The sequence below is a fragment of the Mixophyes fleayi genome, chromosome 1 (genome assembly GCF_038048845.1).
Source record: "Mixophyes fleayi isolate aMixFle1 chromosome 1, aMixFle1.hap1, whole genome shotgun sequence".
Taxonomy (NCBI): Eukaryota; Metazoa; Chordata; class Amphibia; order Anura; family Limnodynastidae; genus Mixophyes; species Mixophyes fleayi.
The window spans coordinates 7482282-7496500 of NC_134402.1; the positions used below are offsets into that span (position 1 = coordinate 7482282).

Consider the following 14219-nt stretch of genomic DNA (forward strand, 5'->3'; position numbering starts at 1 on the left):
GGAATAGTCTAACATTGAAAATCTTGACTTTTGCTCTACTTCCTGTATTGCAAAAAAAGTCACCGTTTTTTGTTTTTTGTGAGAGCTCAGTGTACTGGATGTTTTATGATAAACCATATTTTTTTTTGTCTGTTGATTTTACATTATATTGCTAGATCCTTTTCTTAAATTTGGTGTTTTTGTGATTTTTTAGTTCTCACCCACTTTTTCAAATTCATTAAATCTAAGAGATTCAGTGATGTCTTCCTTTTTTGTTGTAGATTAGTTGAACATTCGGACAATCTCACAGAGTATAATGCAATCATAGTCCCATAGTGGGTACCTTAGGCCGGGTCATTGGGCCACCTGCAATTTTTTTTTATTTTAAAATGTTTCTAATAGACTGATGAGTCCATGTCTTGCCCCCCGGGCTAAAATTTGCCAGCCCTCCCCTGTTCCCTTATCTTGTCCTCTCTCCCCTTCACCCTGGCTCTCTCTGTGACTACTGCCCTATCTCTCTTCCCCTACACCTATAAGCTTCTAAAGAATCTTTATCTACAAACACCTTACCATTTCTTCTCTTCCCACTCCCTCCTCAACCCACTCAACCTGGTTTTCGTTGCATGCATTCCTGTCAGGTCTGTCTGATCGTGGCATCGCTCCAGAGCTGTACTTCCGGGTAGCGCTGCGGCGATCACGTGACCTGAGGAGGAGGCGGGGAATTCTAACTTCCCCACTATTTAGTCTTCACTATGACACTCTCCTGTGTCAGAGCAACAAGTGTACTTAGAGCGTTTTGTTTATTGAAGTTAGGTTAAGATCCACATTGTTCTCCATATGGGTGAGGGTTGTAGAAATTTCAGTGGTGTTTATCTGAATTGATTCATTGATTTTCCTAATACTGTGATAGCAGCCATTCAGTGATTCCCGTCCACTGACTTCTGGTTCCTTAGCCACCTGATGCTCTTCCACATCACGTGGCTCCTCCACCAGCTCATCTTTGAAATCACCTGTAGCTGTATTGACACCTAGAATGAAAGGGAAACCCCCTAAAAAAGGTATCACCATGTTAAATCATATGCCACTGTGTAAAGATAGATTACCAATACAAATATGTGTGTGTATGTTTGTGAGTGTGGGGTAAAAATGTTGTTTCATTAATTCTGACTGTATTGACCCACATAAATGTATGATTTTAGCTTCTGCTAGTTAAGGGAAAAAAACAAACAATCCGAAAACAATAATGTAATATATAAATTTAATGTACCTGGTGGTATGATAGGCTCTGTGAAGGGTGGGCTATATCCGGTGTCAATTAGGCCCACCCCTTGCACCATCTCCTCATCAAAACAGGCCATTGCCCTGGTCTCAAGTGAAGTGAGTTCTAGTGGGCCAGTGGACCACCGCCTGTCCTTTAAGCATGCCTGCGGCTGTCACTCAACTTGTCCTTAAGTCTATGTTTAAAGTCTTGCCACCTGTGTGCAATTGTCAAAATAAGGATGAAGAAAGATTAAATTATCCTAAAAACCTTGACACCTTGACACTATCAAGCGCAGCCCCCACACTTCTCCTAGGTGCTGTGGATGGACGCCTGTCTGCTCTCACTCTACCTGATTCCGGGTGGCCAATAGATGTGCAGGATGTTTAAATAACTCATATTCACTTGCAAATATGCAACCTGAATCGTTCTCTAGTATCAAGCTGCGGGTGCTGAAAGCAACACCTGACTGTTGCTTTCAACTACCGGCTCGGTATGTCACGAATGAAGACAAAGTTAATGCATGAGGGGCCGTCCGCAGGTGTGTGCGGCTCCAATTGGGCAGTTCTTGCACTATTGTGCGATTGCAGCACCGATAGAGCATTTTGCGGAGAAGGCAGCCTAACCTTCTCGAAGAATTGAGGGCAGAGATAGCTGTACGTAGGTTCACTCAAAATGACAGTATTATATGCAAGTGGCCTAACACACTCAAAACATGTTTGCAAAAAGGCCTCTTTTGTGTCCATTCCTACTGTCTACAGTATTTATTCCTTTCTTGTACTTATTTTGCTTGATTTAGTATAGTTTATTAGGTGCCAGTTAACATTTATAACGACCTTTGCTATGACTTGATTTACTATCCATTCATTTGATTTGCATGTAGTGTTACATTAATAGGAATATACTAATTAATAGTATATTAACAATTAGAAACTGTAACTGCCATGCCCCATAAATGGCAAATGTCTGCTCTGTGAGTAACTGCACAGCAAAATACACAAAGGGACAGACCATTCTTGATGTCAGTAACTAAAAAACTATTAATGCTCATAACTGTGGTCCCAAGAACAGTATTTCCGATTTCTACAACATTCAGCATTTTATTTATGGAACATCTATGGTGTTAGATATTTCACATTGCAAGCTACCATTATCTGCATTTCTGTGTATGTTGGACACCAAAAAAAATATAAACTAATATAACAAATCCTATTTTCAACAGAACGCCAAACGCCACCACAAATGCAATGAGCAAATGGCCCAGAAGGAAGAGGAGGTTGTCCAGGGGCCGGTGGCTCAGGAAGAGAAGCTGGCCTAGGAGGAGGAGGACGCAGCTCAGGAAGAGGAGCTGGCCCAGGTGGAAGAAGCAGCGGGAGCCAACTCTTACACAATGTCACCACTCCTATTCAGGACACCAACCAAACCAGCAGACCAGCAACAGGTGCTGATGGAAGAAAGTAAGTACTGGGAGTTTTGCCAATGTTTTATTAAAGCATAAACAAGTTGACATGAAAAACTGTTTACCCTTCCCATGGTCACACTGTACAAAACCAGAGGTCATCCTAAGTACCCTCAATGGGGAACCAGTTCCCTCCACTTCTTGTCTTGTGTGCAGGCTGGTAAAGAAGAGGTTGGATTTCAATTGTATCCAGGGAGTTGAACGTCTGCTTAGCAGCCTATTGGCAAAATTTACAATGAAAAAACGTCAAAAAATTTACTGCCAAAGTAAATAAACAAACAGTATTATACTTCTGATTATTACTGTATTCCGGCGGTTCCCAAAGTGTGCGCCGCGGCTCCCAGGGGTGGCGCGGCACTGTCACTGGGGTACCGCGAGCCAGACATAAAAAAAAGAGAAGACAGAAACTTACCAATCAGCGCGGCGCCGGGACCCAGCAGCCTCCTCTCCCCCGCAGCAGCTTGTCACTGACGTCTATATTCAGTGACAGCTGTGGGAGAGAGGAGGCTGCTGGGTCCCGGCGCCGCGCTGATTGGTAAGTTTCTGTCTTCTCTTTTTTTTATGTCTGGCGTGGGGCAGAGTGAAAAGGATGGTGGCACTGGAGGGGGACAGTGTGGCAGCGGAGGGGGACAGTGTGGCAGCGGAGGGGGACAGTGTGGAAGCGCAGAGGGACAGTGGACAGCGGAGGGGGACAGGGTGACAGCAGAGGGGGACAGGGTGACAGGTGGCAGCAGAGGGTGACAGTGTGGCAGCGGAGGGGGACAGTGTGGAAGCGGAGGGGGACAGTGTGGCAGCGGAGGGGGACAGGGTGACAGCGGAGGGGGACAGGTGGCACCGGAGGGGGTCAGTGTGGCAGCAGAGGGGGACAGTGTGGAAGCGGAGGGGGGCAGGGTGACAGTGGAGGGGGACAGGGTGACAGTGGAGGGGGACAGGTGGCAGCAGAGGGGGACAGTGTGGCAGCGGAGGGGGACAGTGTGACAGCGGGGGGGACAGCAGGCAGCAGAGGGGGACAGTGTGACAGCGGAGGGGGACAGTGTGACAGCGAAGGGGGACAGCGGGCAGCAGAGGGGGGCAGCGTGACAGAGGGCTGCAGATGGGGCAGCGTGACAACACATGTGCACATAACATAACAACTGTTACTCTTGATGCCTTTAAGCAGCGTATGTGACGATTCGCATCTTGCGGACATCGGGCATTCGCAGCGGACAGGTACGTATGTTTTAGTACGTATGTTTTAGTACGTATGTACGCTGCGCACTGTAAGCGTGCTGTAATGACTCAGGCCCATTGAGTTTAAGTGCGTTCAGTTTTAGGTGCGTTCAGGTTTAGGGCCTCTCTTGTCAAAGTATATTGTTTCAAAGGTTTCTATAAATATGTTCATTAGTCCATACAACATATTTTGCATTTTAATTGTATAATTGTCTTAATGTGCTTTGCAGTGTTTACTGTAACATAGTAATGTCATACTAACATTGACGCTAAATGTTAATCAAACTTACCTTGAAACTATTGACACCCATGGCAAAAATAATTAAATGCAATGATAATTATTTAATCATCTTTTTAACTAAGTTGACTGGGTGTTTAATACTTTATATAGCTTTTGTATTGCTATATATTTTGCTTACATGCACCTATGTTGTATAAACTGATATAAACTGTTTCAAGTTTCTCTTGATCTATTAAGAAAGGATGATTACAATGCTATTTACGCCCCTCAACATAACATAAATAGGGGACTTTAATGGTTGTTATATTTCTCTCAGGTGTGATCAATCTGTGTGTTAATACCTTGTTTTTATCTGAGCCCTCTTTAATGGCTCTGTTGGAGTTTATGGTAATAAAAATAACACATCCTTGTGTCTTTCACTATAGGGACTAATAAAGGAATAGATACTTAGCTTAACATAAACAGAAGTGACCAAAATGGTCCCAGTTGGTTTATATTATGGAGATTCACACTGACTTTGTAGAAATGGAAAAATATGTGATGCTTGGGCAGAGTGGAGACATCTGAATGGAGCGCAGGAACAGTAGGAAAAGTTAAACTGTATAGTTTTAGAAGGAACAAATCTTTGTGTACCGCTGGTTGGAATAAACATAAGGAAAAGAAAGTCAAATTGGTTTTCAAATGGGGAGAAGTTTTTTAAAAGCAAAACAGATAATTTTTAAGAACTATAAGCTGACTCAGAAGAATAAAGATAACATAGTGTATCTAGGTAGGCAGATGGAGGCCACAAAACAAATCACATTTGCCAAGGCTCAGACTATAGAGAAATGACACAGCGAGCAAACAAGAGGATAAATGTTTTTAGACATATGAAAGGAGAACAAAGGGAGGGAAGTAATATTATAAGATAGATGGCAGCAAACAAGACTATAGCTGATCATCTAAATAAGTATTTCTGTTCAATATTTACAGTGAGAGGAGAAGAAAAGGGGTCACAGATGCCAATAATGACATTCATCCAAGTAAATCAGCTGAAAGTCACACACACAGAAACAAAGCAGCAGAACAAGTAATATTGGACATAAAACACATCTGCTGGAACATTGATTACACGACTTACAGGTGTTCACAAGACTAAACACCTTATTACCTAATTACTTAATTACTGGTAACTGGCTTATATTGCTCCTTATGTTGTTCTATCATAATACTATCAGATTACATTTCACTTGATGTTCTATATCTACATTTAGAAACACATTTATGTGCCCTGTGTTCTTATAATAATTGATGTTTGAATAAGAACTGGTAATTGTTTTCTAGGCATATTATTTACATATATTAACTCTCATAACAACTTCTGTTAGTGATGATTAGACACATGATATGTTAGTAATATAATCCTAAAGACATCTGTTCCCTCTGAGCTTCAGTGGTAAAGTAATGGGATATATGTGGGATATTAAGACTTAAAGCAAGAACTTGGACATAATATATATATATATATATATATATATATATATATATATATATATATATATATATAATTATCTTTAGATGTGTAGATGATATAAGTCTTTAATACATTTTTAAAAACTCTATTAAGAGTCCGTTGCACATAAATCACTTTCCCAACTTTTCTACACTAGTAATTTACATCATTAGTGCTCCTGCATGTGTGTTATCTACCCTAAGTAAATATCTAACTTGTTATTGTAGTTAGTGTTTTCATTAGTGACTTTGTATGGTAAGTATATCTTCTAATTTATTTTTAAAAAATGTTCTTTACTATTAATTGCCATCTTATAGAGCCTGAGTCATTAAGGGGAGCAAAGAAAAGGAGTAAGTTTGATCTTGGACAAACCATGTTACAATGCAAGGGGTGCAAATGAGTTTATTATTTTGCACATAAGATAAATACTGACTATTTTTTCATGTAGCTTACAAATAGCTGATTTATTTTTACACTGAAATGTAAAGTTGATCTAAGACTGTTTCCCAGCCCTAATCCTCAAGTACCCCTAACAGTGCAGGTTTTCCAGGTGACCAGTGATATAATTAGGACCACCTGTGTATCTTTCAAAATGTGTCAGTCAGTAATGATTACACCTGTTCTCCAGCAAGGAGAGATGGAAAACATGCACTGTTAGGGGTACTTGAGGACTAGGGTTGGGCAACAATGATCTAGGACATGCCCTACCCCAACTATAAATCTGCCATCACACCTTAAATTTACCTCCCCCCTCCAATGCAAGATGATTTTGCCCTGGTGCAAAATTACTATTTTTTTATGCTTTACTTTCCTTAATGATTCAGGCCCATGGTCTTTACATTTAATCTTCAGCTCTATGTAGTCTGTGTATTAGATAATAATACCACCACCATCATGTTGGCAGCGGCAGTAAATGATTGTGCAGAGCTTGTGGGCGGCAGTTACATTGTCACTCTTGGGATTGTGTTAGTTAGGATAGGGTTATATGTGACACAGACAGTGTTTGTGTTGGTACAAGCCTCAATACACACAATGTCTATTTTGTGTGCAAACTTGCATATACACACTGCAAACAAAAAGATCAGTTTTATTTAATATAAACAGCAGTGTCCTCATAGAGATGAATATAAATATATTTGTTGCATTGCTCCCTCCCCCAAATACTGCTGTATTTAGAATAATATGTAAAATGAATTTGTGGCCTCCTGGTCCTACATAGGTGGATAAGGGGAGTGCACGTGTAAGTTCAATACAGTAATATTATTATTACTATTATTGTCGTAGATTTGTAAGGCGCCACAGTGCTCCGCATCGCCGTACAGTAGGGGAAACAGTACATACATAAAACAGGGACATACAAGGTAGACAAAATAAATGCAGACATGAAAACAAAGGGTATATATGACCCTGCTCATTAGAGAGCTTACATTCTAAATGGAAGAGGGCACAGCTGAAACAAGAGGAGGAAATGTGTTTCAGAGTGGAGATTGGGATAGTTGTGAGGGTGCATTACTGTGAATAGTGTTATTGAGGATAAGGTCACCTCTAAAAAAGAGATGGGTTTTCAAAAGGCATCTAAAGATTTGAAGGTTGTGGGAAAGTCTGATTGAGCATGGTGGGGAATTCCATAAGTGGGCAGCAGCACGGGATAAGTCTTGTAGGTGGGAGTGAGAGGTGGTTACCAGAGATGACACAAGGCGAAGGTCAGATGTAGATCTAAGAGGGTGAGAGGGAGAGTATTTTGATATGAGACTTGAGATGTATGCCGGGGTAGTGTTGCTGAGGGCTTTGTAGGTAAGGGTGAGTAATTTGAATTTGATTCTGGTGGACAGAGGGAGCCGGTGCAGGGATTTGCAAAGTGGTGCAGCAGATGTGGAGCGGTGATAGAGGAAAATCAGTCTTGCAGCAGCATTTAGGATGGATTGAAGTGTGGATATATGGGTGTCCGGAATGCCAGATAGCAGGAGGTTGCAATAGTCAAGATGGGAGATAAGATTGGATAAGAGTTTTGGTAGCAGGTTGAGTAAGAAAAGGGCATATATTGGCAATGTTTTTAAGTTTGAGTCGACAGGACTTGGAGAGAGTCTGGATGTGAGGAATAAAGCAGAGGGCAGAGTCAAGTATGACACCAAGGCAACGGGCTTGGGAGACTGAGAAAATTGTGGTGTTATTGACAGTGAGGGAGATTTTTGTACAGATGGTGACACTTGCAGGAGGGAAGATAAAAAGCTCTGTTTTGACATGTTGAGCTTTAGGTAGCGTTGGGATATTCATGTGGAGATAGCAGAAAAATAGTTAGTTACACGTGATAGTACAGAAGGAGAGAGATCAGGGAAAGAAATATATAATTGGGTGTCATAAGCGCAGTGGTGGTATTGGAGGCTGAATGAGCGAATTAGTGCCCCAAGAGAAGAGGTGTACATTGAAAAAAAGTAAAGGGCCAAGAACAAAGCCTTGTGGGACCCCAACAGATAGTGGAAGTGGAGGGAAGGATGTGCCAGAGGTAGAAACACAAAAGAAGCAGTTCAATAGGTAGGAAGTGAACCAGGAAAGAACTGTGTCATGAAGGCCAATCAAGTGAAGGGTGTGTAGGAGAAGAGGGTGATCAACAGTATCAAAAGCAGCAGAGAGATCCAGGATAATGAGTATGCATAAATTATCCTTAGATCTTTGAGTATGTAAATCATTGGTCACTTTAGTGAGAGCAGTTTTAGTGGAATGTTGGGGGCGGAAGCCTGATTGCAGAGAGCCGAGAATGAAATGAGTGGAAGTGAGAAAGGTGCTTGTACATTAATTGCTCAAGTAGTTTAGAGGCAAAGGGCAGGAGAGAAATAGGACGGAAGTTGGAGAGAGAGGCTGGATTGAGAGATGATTTTTTAGAATAGGTGAGATGAGTGTATGTTTAAAGGAGGATGGAAATGTGCCAGTGGAGAGAGACAGATTGAAGAGGTGAGGTAGGCATGCAGTGTAGGAGAGGGAGCGGAGAAGTTTGTAGGAATTAGGGTCAAGTGGACAGGTTGTAGGGTGAGAAGATAAAATGAATGCAGAGACTTCGTTTCAGTTACTGGAGAGAATGAATTAAGGGTGGATTGGGGAGTTTAGGTAAACCTTGGTAGAGTGAGTGGAGTGAGTGGAATTTGACAAGAGAAAATATCTTTTCGAATGGTGTCAAATTTGTCTTTGAAATAGGTGGCAAAATCATGGGCAGTGAGGGAGGAAGGAGGAGGAAGTGCAGGGGGGCAGAGAAGTGAGTTAAAGATGGCAAAGAGGTAACGTGGGTTAGAAGACTCAGTGGATACTGAAGATTTGAAGAATGTTTGTTTGGCAATTGAAAGGGCAGTGCTGTAAGATGAAAGGATGAATTTATAGTGGATGAAATCGGGATAGGAACAAGATTTCCTCCAGTGGCGCTCTGCAGTGCAAGTAGCGGGTCTGTTTGTTGTGCCTTGGCTGGGGTTTCGATAGTCGGAGATTATATGTAGTAGCTGGAGCTGCATTGTCTAGGGCTGAAGTGAGTGTTTTGTTATAGAAAGAGGCAGCTTGATTAGGACAGGGCAATGCAGTCATTGGAGAAGCTAGTTGTTTTACTGAAAATGAGAAGTAGATTGGGTTAAGAGTACTTAGGTTTTGTTGCATACGTATGTATTTGGGTGCAGGGGGAAGGGCATGTGGTAAGGGGAGGCTGAAGGAAAGGAGGTTGTGGTCGAAGAGTGGGAAGGCTATATTGGAGAAACTAGAGATGGTGCAGTAGCAGGAGAAGACAAGGTCAAGGGAGTGCCCATCACAATGGGTGGGAGATGAGGTCCATTGGGAGAGACCAAAGGAGGAAGTAAGTGAAAGAAGTTTATTGGCAGAAGATACAGAGGGATTATCAATGAGAATGTTGAAATCACCTAATATAAGTGCAGACAGATCAAAGGATAGGAAATATGTGAGCTAGGCCGCAAAGTTGTCAAGGAATTGGGAAACTGGACCTGGGGGGCGATAAATGACAGCAACACGAAGATGGAGAGGATAAAATAGACAGATAGTGTGGACTTCAAAGGAAGAGAATGAGAGGGAGGGTTCAGAGAGTATGACTTGGAAGGTGCAGCTTGGAGAGAGTTGAATGCCTACTCTACCACCTTGTCTGTTTCCGGGTCTGGGAGTGTGGTTGAGGGAGAGTCCCCCATAGAAGAGAGCTGCAGGGGATGTAGCATCAGAGGAGGTGAGTTTGTTTATATCAATAAAATTCATATTTTGCTCTCTGTATTAGGTGGCAGTCTCATGGCTGCCCTATGTATTGTTTGGCAGTCTCAAGGTTGCCCTCTGTATTGTGTGGCTGTGACAAGGGTGCTATGTGTTGCATGGTTGTCACAAGGGTGCTGTGTATTGTGTGGTGGTCACAAGGGTGCTATGTGGTCTTCTGCTGCTGTAGCACATCCACTTCAAGGTTGGATGTGCTATGAATTCAGAGATGCTCTTCTGCATACAACCCATCGTTAATTGAGTTACTGACGCCTCCTGTCAGCTGAAACCAGGCTGGCCATTCTCTTCTGACGTCTTCCATTAGCAAGGTGTTTCCACCCACAGAACTGCAGCTCATTGGATGGTAATGGTTTTGGTTTTGAGCATCATTCTCTGTAAACTCTAGACACTGTTGTGTAAAAATCCCAAGACATCAGCAGTTTCTGAGATACTGAAACAACCCATATGGCACCAACACTCATTCCACAGTAAAAGTCACTTAGATTAAATTTTTTCTCTATTCTGGTATTTGGGCTGCAGTTTTTTGCAATTTTTAACCATGTCTGCATACTTTTATGCAATGAGTTTCTTCCACGTGAATGGCTGATTAGATATTTGCATTAACTAGCAGGTTTACAGGTAAACCTAAGTGAACAGTGAATGTGTGTGTATATGTGTGTATACATATATCATCATCATCATCAACCTAAAATAGCGCCACCATATCCCATAGTGCTTTAAAATTGGGAACAAACAGTGATAAGACAATACTGGGCAATACATACAGAGAGGTAAGAGGGCCCTGCTCACAAGTTTACAATCTATGGGACAATGTGAGTTTGATACACGCTATAAGCTATATCATATTGCATATTGTTCCAACTTGAATGCAGAGGTAAAAATTATTTAGTGGGCTCTATGATCAGTCACACAACAATGTTGGTCAGATGGTAACCTAGGGGAATAATGGGTAGTTGAGGAATATTATAAGCTTGTCTGCAGAGGTGGGTTTTCAGAGAACGCTTGAAGGTTTGAAGACTAGAGGAAAGTCTTAATGTGCAAGGGAGGAAATTCCACAAAGTGGGTGCAACACGAAAAAGTCCTGTAACAGGGATGTGATGAGAGTGGAAGAGAGACGCAGATCTTGTGCAGAATGGAGGTGTCTAGTTGGGATACAAGTGAGGAGATGTATTTTGGTGCAATTTTGTTGATGGCCTTGTGTGTTAGTAGAAAAATGTTTTGTTGAAATTGTTAAAATACAGACAACCAATGTAGAGACTGACAGAGCGGTTCAGCAGAGGAAGGATTGAGGATTTTGGGATGACCAGTAAGGAGGGAATTGCAATAGTAAATATGGGAGATGATTAGTGCATGAATTAAAGATTTTGCATTGTCCTGTGTGAGATATGTACATTTTTTGGTAATGTGTTTTAGATGTATGCTGCATGATGTAAATATAGAGTTGATGTGGGGAAGAAAGAATAGTTGTGATTCAAGGATTACACCTAGGCAGTGAGCTTGCAGGGTGGAATTTATGGTCATTTTAGCAACAGAAATAGAAATGTCAGGCAAGACGCTTTTGTTGGTGGGTGGGAAAATTATTAATTCTGTTTTGAGTTGGCGAGAGGACATCCAAGATGAAATGAGAGAAGGACAGTCAGTAGCATGAGACACAGGTGGTGAGATATCAGGACAGGATAGATACATTTGTGTATCATCTGCATAGAGATGATACTGAAATCCAAAGGAGCGTATTAGTTTTCCATTAGAAGCTGTGTAGATAGAGAAAAGCAGAGGACATAGGACTGAGCCTTGTGGTAGTCCAACTGATAAAGGAAGCGGAGCGGTGATGGATCCAGAGAAAATAACAGTGAAAGAGCGATTAGATAGGTAGGATGAGAACCAGGATAGGACAGTGTCTTGAAGACCTAGGGATTGTAGCGTTTGTATCAGGAGAGAGTGGTCAACAGTGTCAAATGCAGCAGATAAATCCAGGAGAATTAGAAGAGAGTAATGGGCTTTAGTTTTAGCTGTGATCAAATGATTGACAACTTTGGTCAGGACAGTCTTTGTGGAGTGTTGATAGCGAAAGCCTAACTGAAGAGCATCTAATAGGTTGCTTGCAGAAAGAAAGAGTGTGATCAATATAGTTACATACAATAGTGATTTATATATATTTATACTTTGTATGTTTGTGTTAAAGCACTTTATAAATCCCCTACACTGGCTAGAATTATTTCTAAAATGCAGTACAGCTTTGAAATGGAGACGATAGACTCTGCCATACTCCACTTCTGCTTCGGCCCTTATCATGATGTGGTTCAAGTGGCATGTATACATTGCAGAGGGAGCGGGTGCAAATAGAGGGTCATCTTCCTTCTCTCCCACTCACTCGCTAGTGGCTTTACCTGATTATCCCCAGGAGGATTAGTGGTTACCCCCACAGCATCTTTTGGAAGTTCTATGTTTCTATGATGTGTATTGCAATGTTTTTTTGTTTTGTTGTGTTGTTTCTATTTTCAGAATTTGTGGATTTATATTTGTTGTAATACTCATTGAGCAACCTCTCCCCCTCTGTGAGGGTCTTCCCCCCCGTATCCCCCCTTGTTGATTCCCCTTCTTTTTTTTCTGTTGCCCAAATTATTTGCAAAAACTTTATAAATAAAAATAATCAAAAATTGCATTTTTGTCTTCAATGGTCAATAAAATAACATATTTTTACATCTCAACTGTCCCGATTCCATCAAGATAGTCCTAATTCTAGGGGACTATCTTCATTAGCCAAGAGCTTGTCCCAGCATGAGGAACAGCAGTGATGTATTTCTACTCTTCACTTTACATACATGCTGTGTGCCAGTTAGTGGTGCACTCTTTATGTAAGGGAGGATTGGAGGGAGATATAGGTAGCTGGAGGGAAGTGCAAGCTATGCCCTTCATGGTGCTGACCACACCCACACACATCTGACCAAACCCACACATAACTGGCCACACCTCTGATGGGACAGCACTTTTCACAACAGGCCCTTTATATTTTTCAGCCCCAGGCCCATGTGGCTCTTAATCTCACCCTGGCAGCAGTCAGCACCTGCTGTACCTGGAATGATGGGCGCTTTGGGCACGTCTATAATGTATAAAGTCCCCAGGGCGGCCAAAATTGTTTTAGAGATTACATTTACTGTGTAAGATCACTGTCAGGGTAACATACACAAGTTTAGCATGGCAACACTGAAGAACATATCTGTAATACTGGCCTATATATAGGGGCTGTGGGATCAATAGGATGCTCAGCCCAGGCAAACAAACTCCATATATTGTTTATTTGTTCCATGTTCTGAAATAAAAAAATTACTTTGTACAATACTATATTATATTGGGGAAATGATAGCATAATACACAGAACATAACACATAACACATAGTACATAATACACAGCACATCACATAGCAAATAGCACATAGTTCATAGTACATATCACATAGTACATAATACAGAGTACATAATACACAGCACATATCACATAGTACATAATACACAGCACATATCACATAGTACATAATACACAGCACATATCACATAGTACATAATACACAGCACATATCACATAGTACATAATACACAGCACATATCACATAGTACATAATACACAGCACATAGTACATAATACACAGCACATTGCACATAGTACATAATACACAGCACATATCACATAGTACATAATACACAGCACATATCACATAGTACATAATACACAGCACATAGCACAAGGTAAATAATACACAATACATAATACATAATAATATTGTTCTCTGCTTCAGCATGCACATTTATAGTGTTGCTTCTCTGCTATCTGATAGCCCAGGTATGTCAATCAATATCGGTTTCCTTATTATGGTCTGTGATGCACATTTAAGGATTGTGAGTGACATGATTCTGAAATATATTGAGGAAAATCATTTTTCTAACAATTATAATTAGAGATGGGCGGGCTCGGTTTTATTAAAGTAATTTTATCGTTTTAAAATAAGCATTGCCCAATCAATTGTATGTGTGTCCAAAGCACAAAGTAATTTATTTTAGCAGATGTAAATAGTCAACAATTCAATACATTATTATATTATGATAAAGTACAGTACAGCCCAGCCAATACCAAAAGATAATACATACATACCGCTACAATCGCATGCGCTCGCTGCGCACCCACGGGACCCGATGGACAATATTCTGTATAGAATACTGTGTCAGAGTTGACTGAGGCCCCAGTGAGATGCAGCTAATATATATACAGTCAGTGTTTCATTGTGAACAATAGAGATGACGTAGATTGTTTCTATAGGTCCAGACGTTGGGTGGGTCC

The 14219-nt window shown here is 41.2% G+C and overlaps 1 protein-coding gene across 1 annotated transcript in view; it reads right to left on the reverse strand.

The window, feature by feature from the left end:
- LOC142103534 (olfactory receptor 6N1-like) overlaps positions 1-14219 on the reverse strand; it is a 58720-nt gene that overhangs the window by 22762 nt on the left and 21739 nt on the right. The window contains exon 2 of the mRNA XM_075187585.1: positions 919-1007. Within this exon, the coding sequence (XP_075043686.1) occupies positions 919-1007 (89 nt within the window). The remainder of the gene's footprint in view (positions 1-918; positions 1008-14219) is intronic.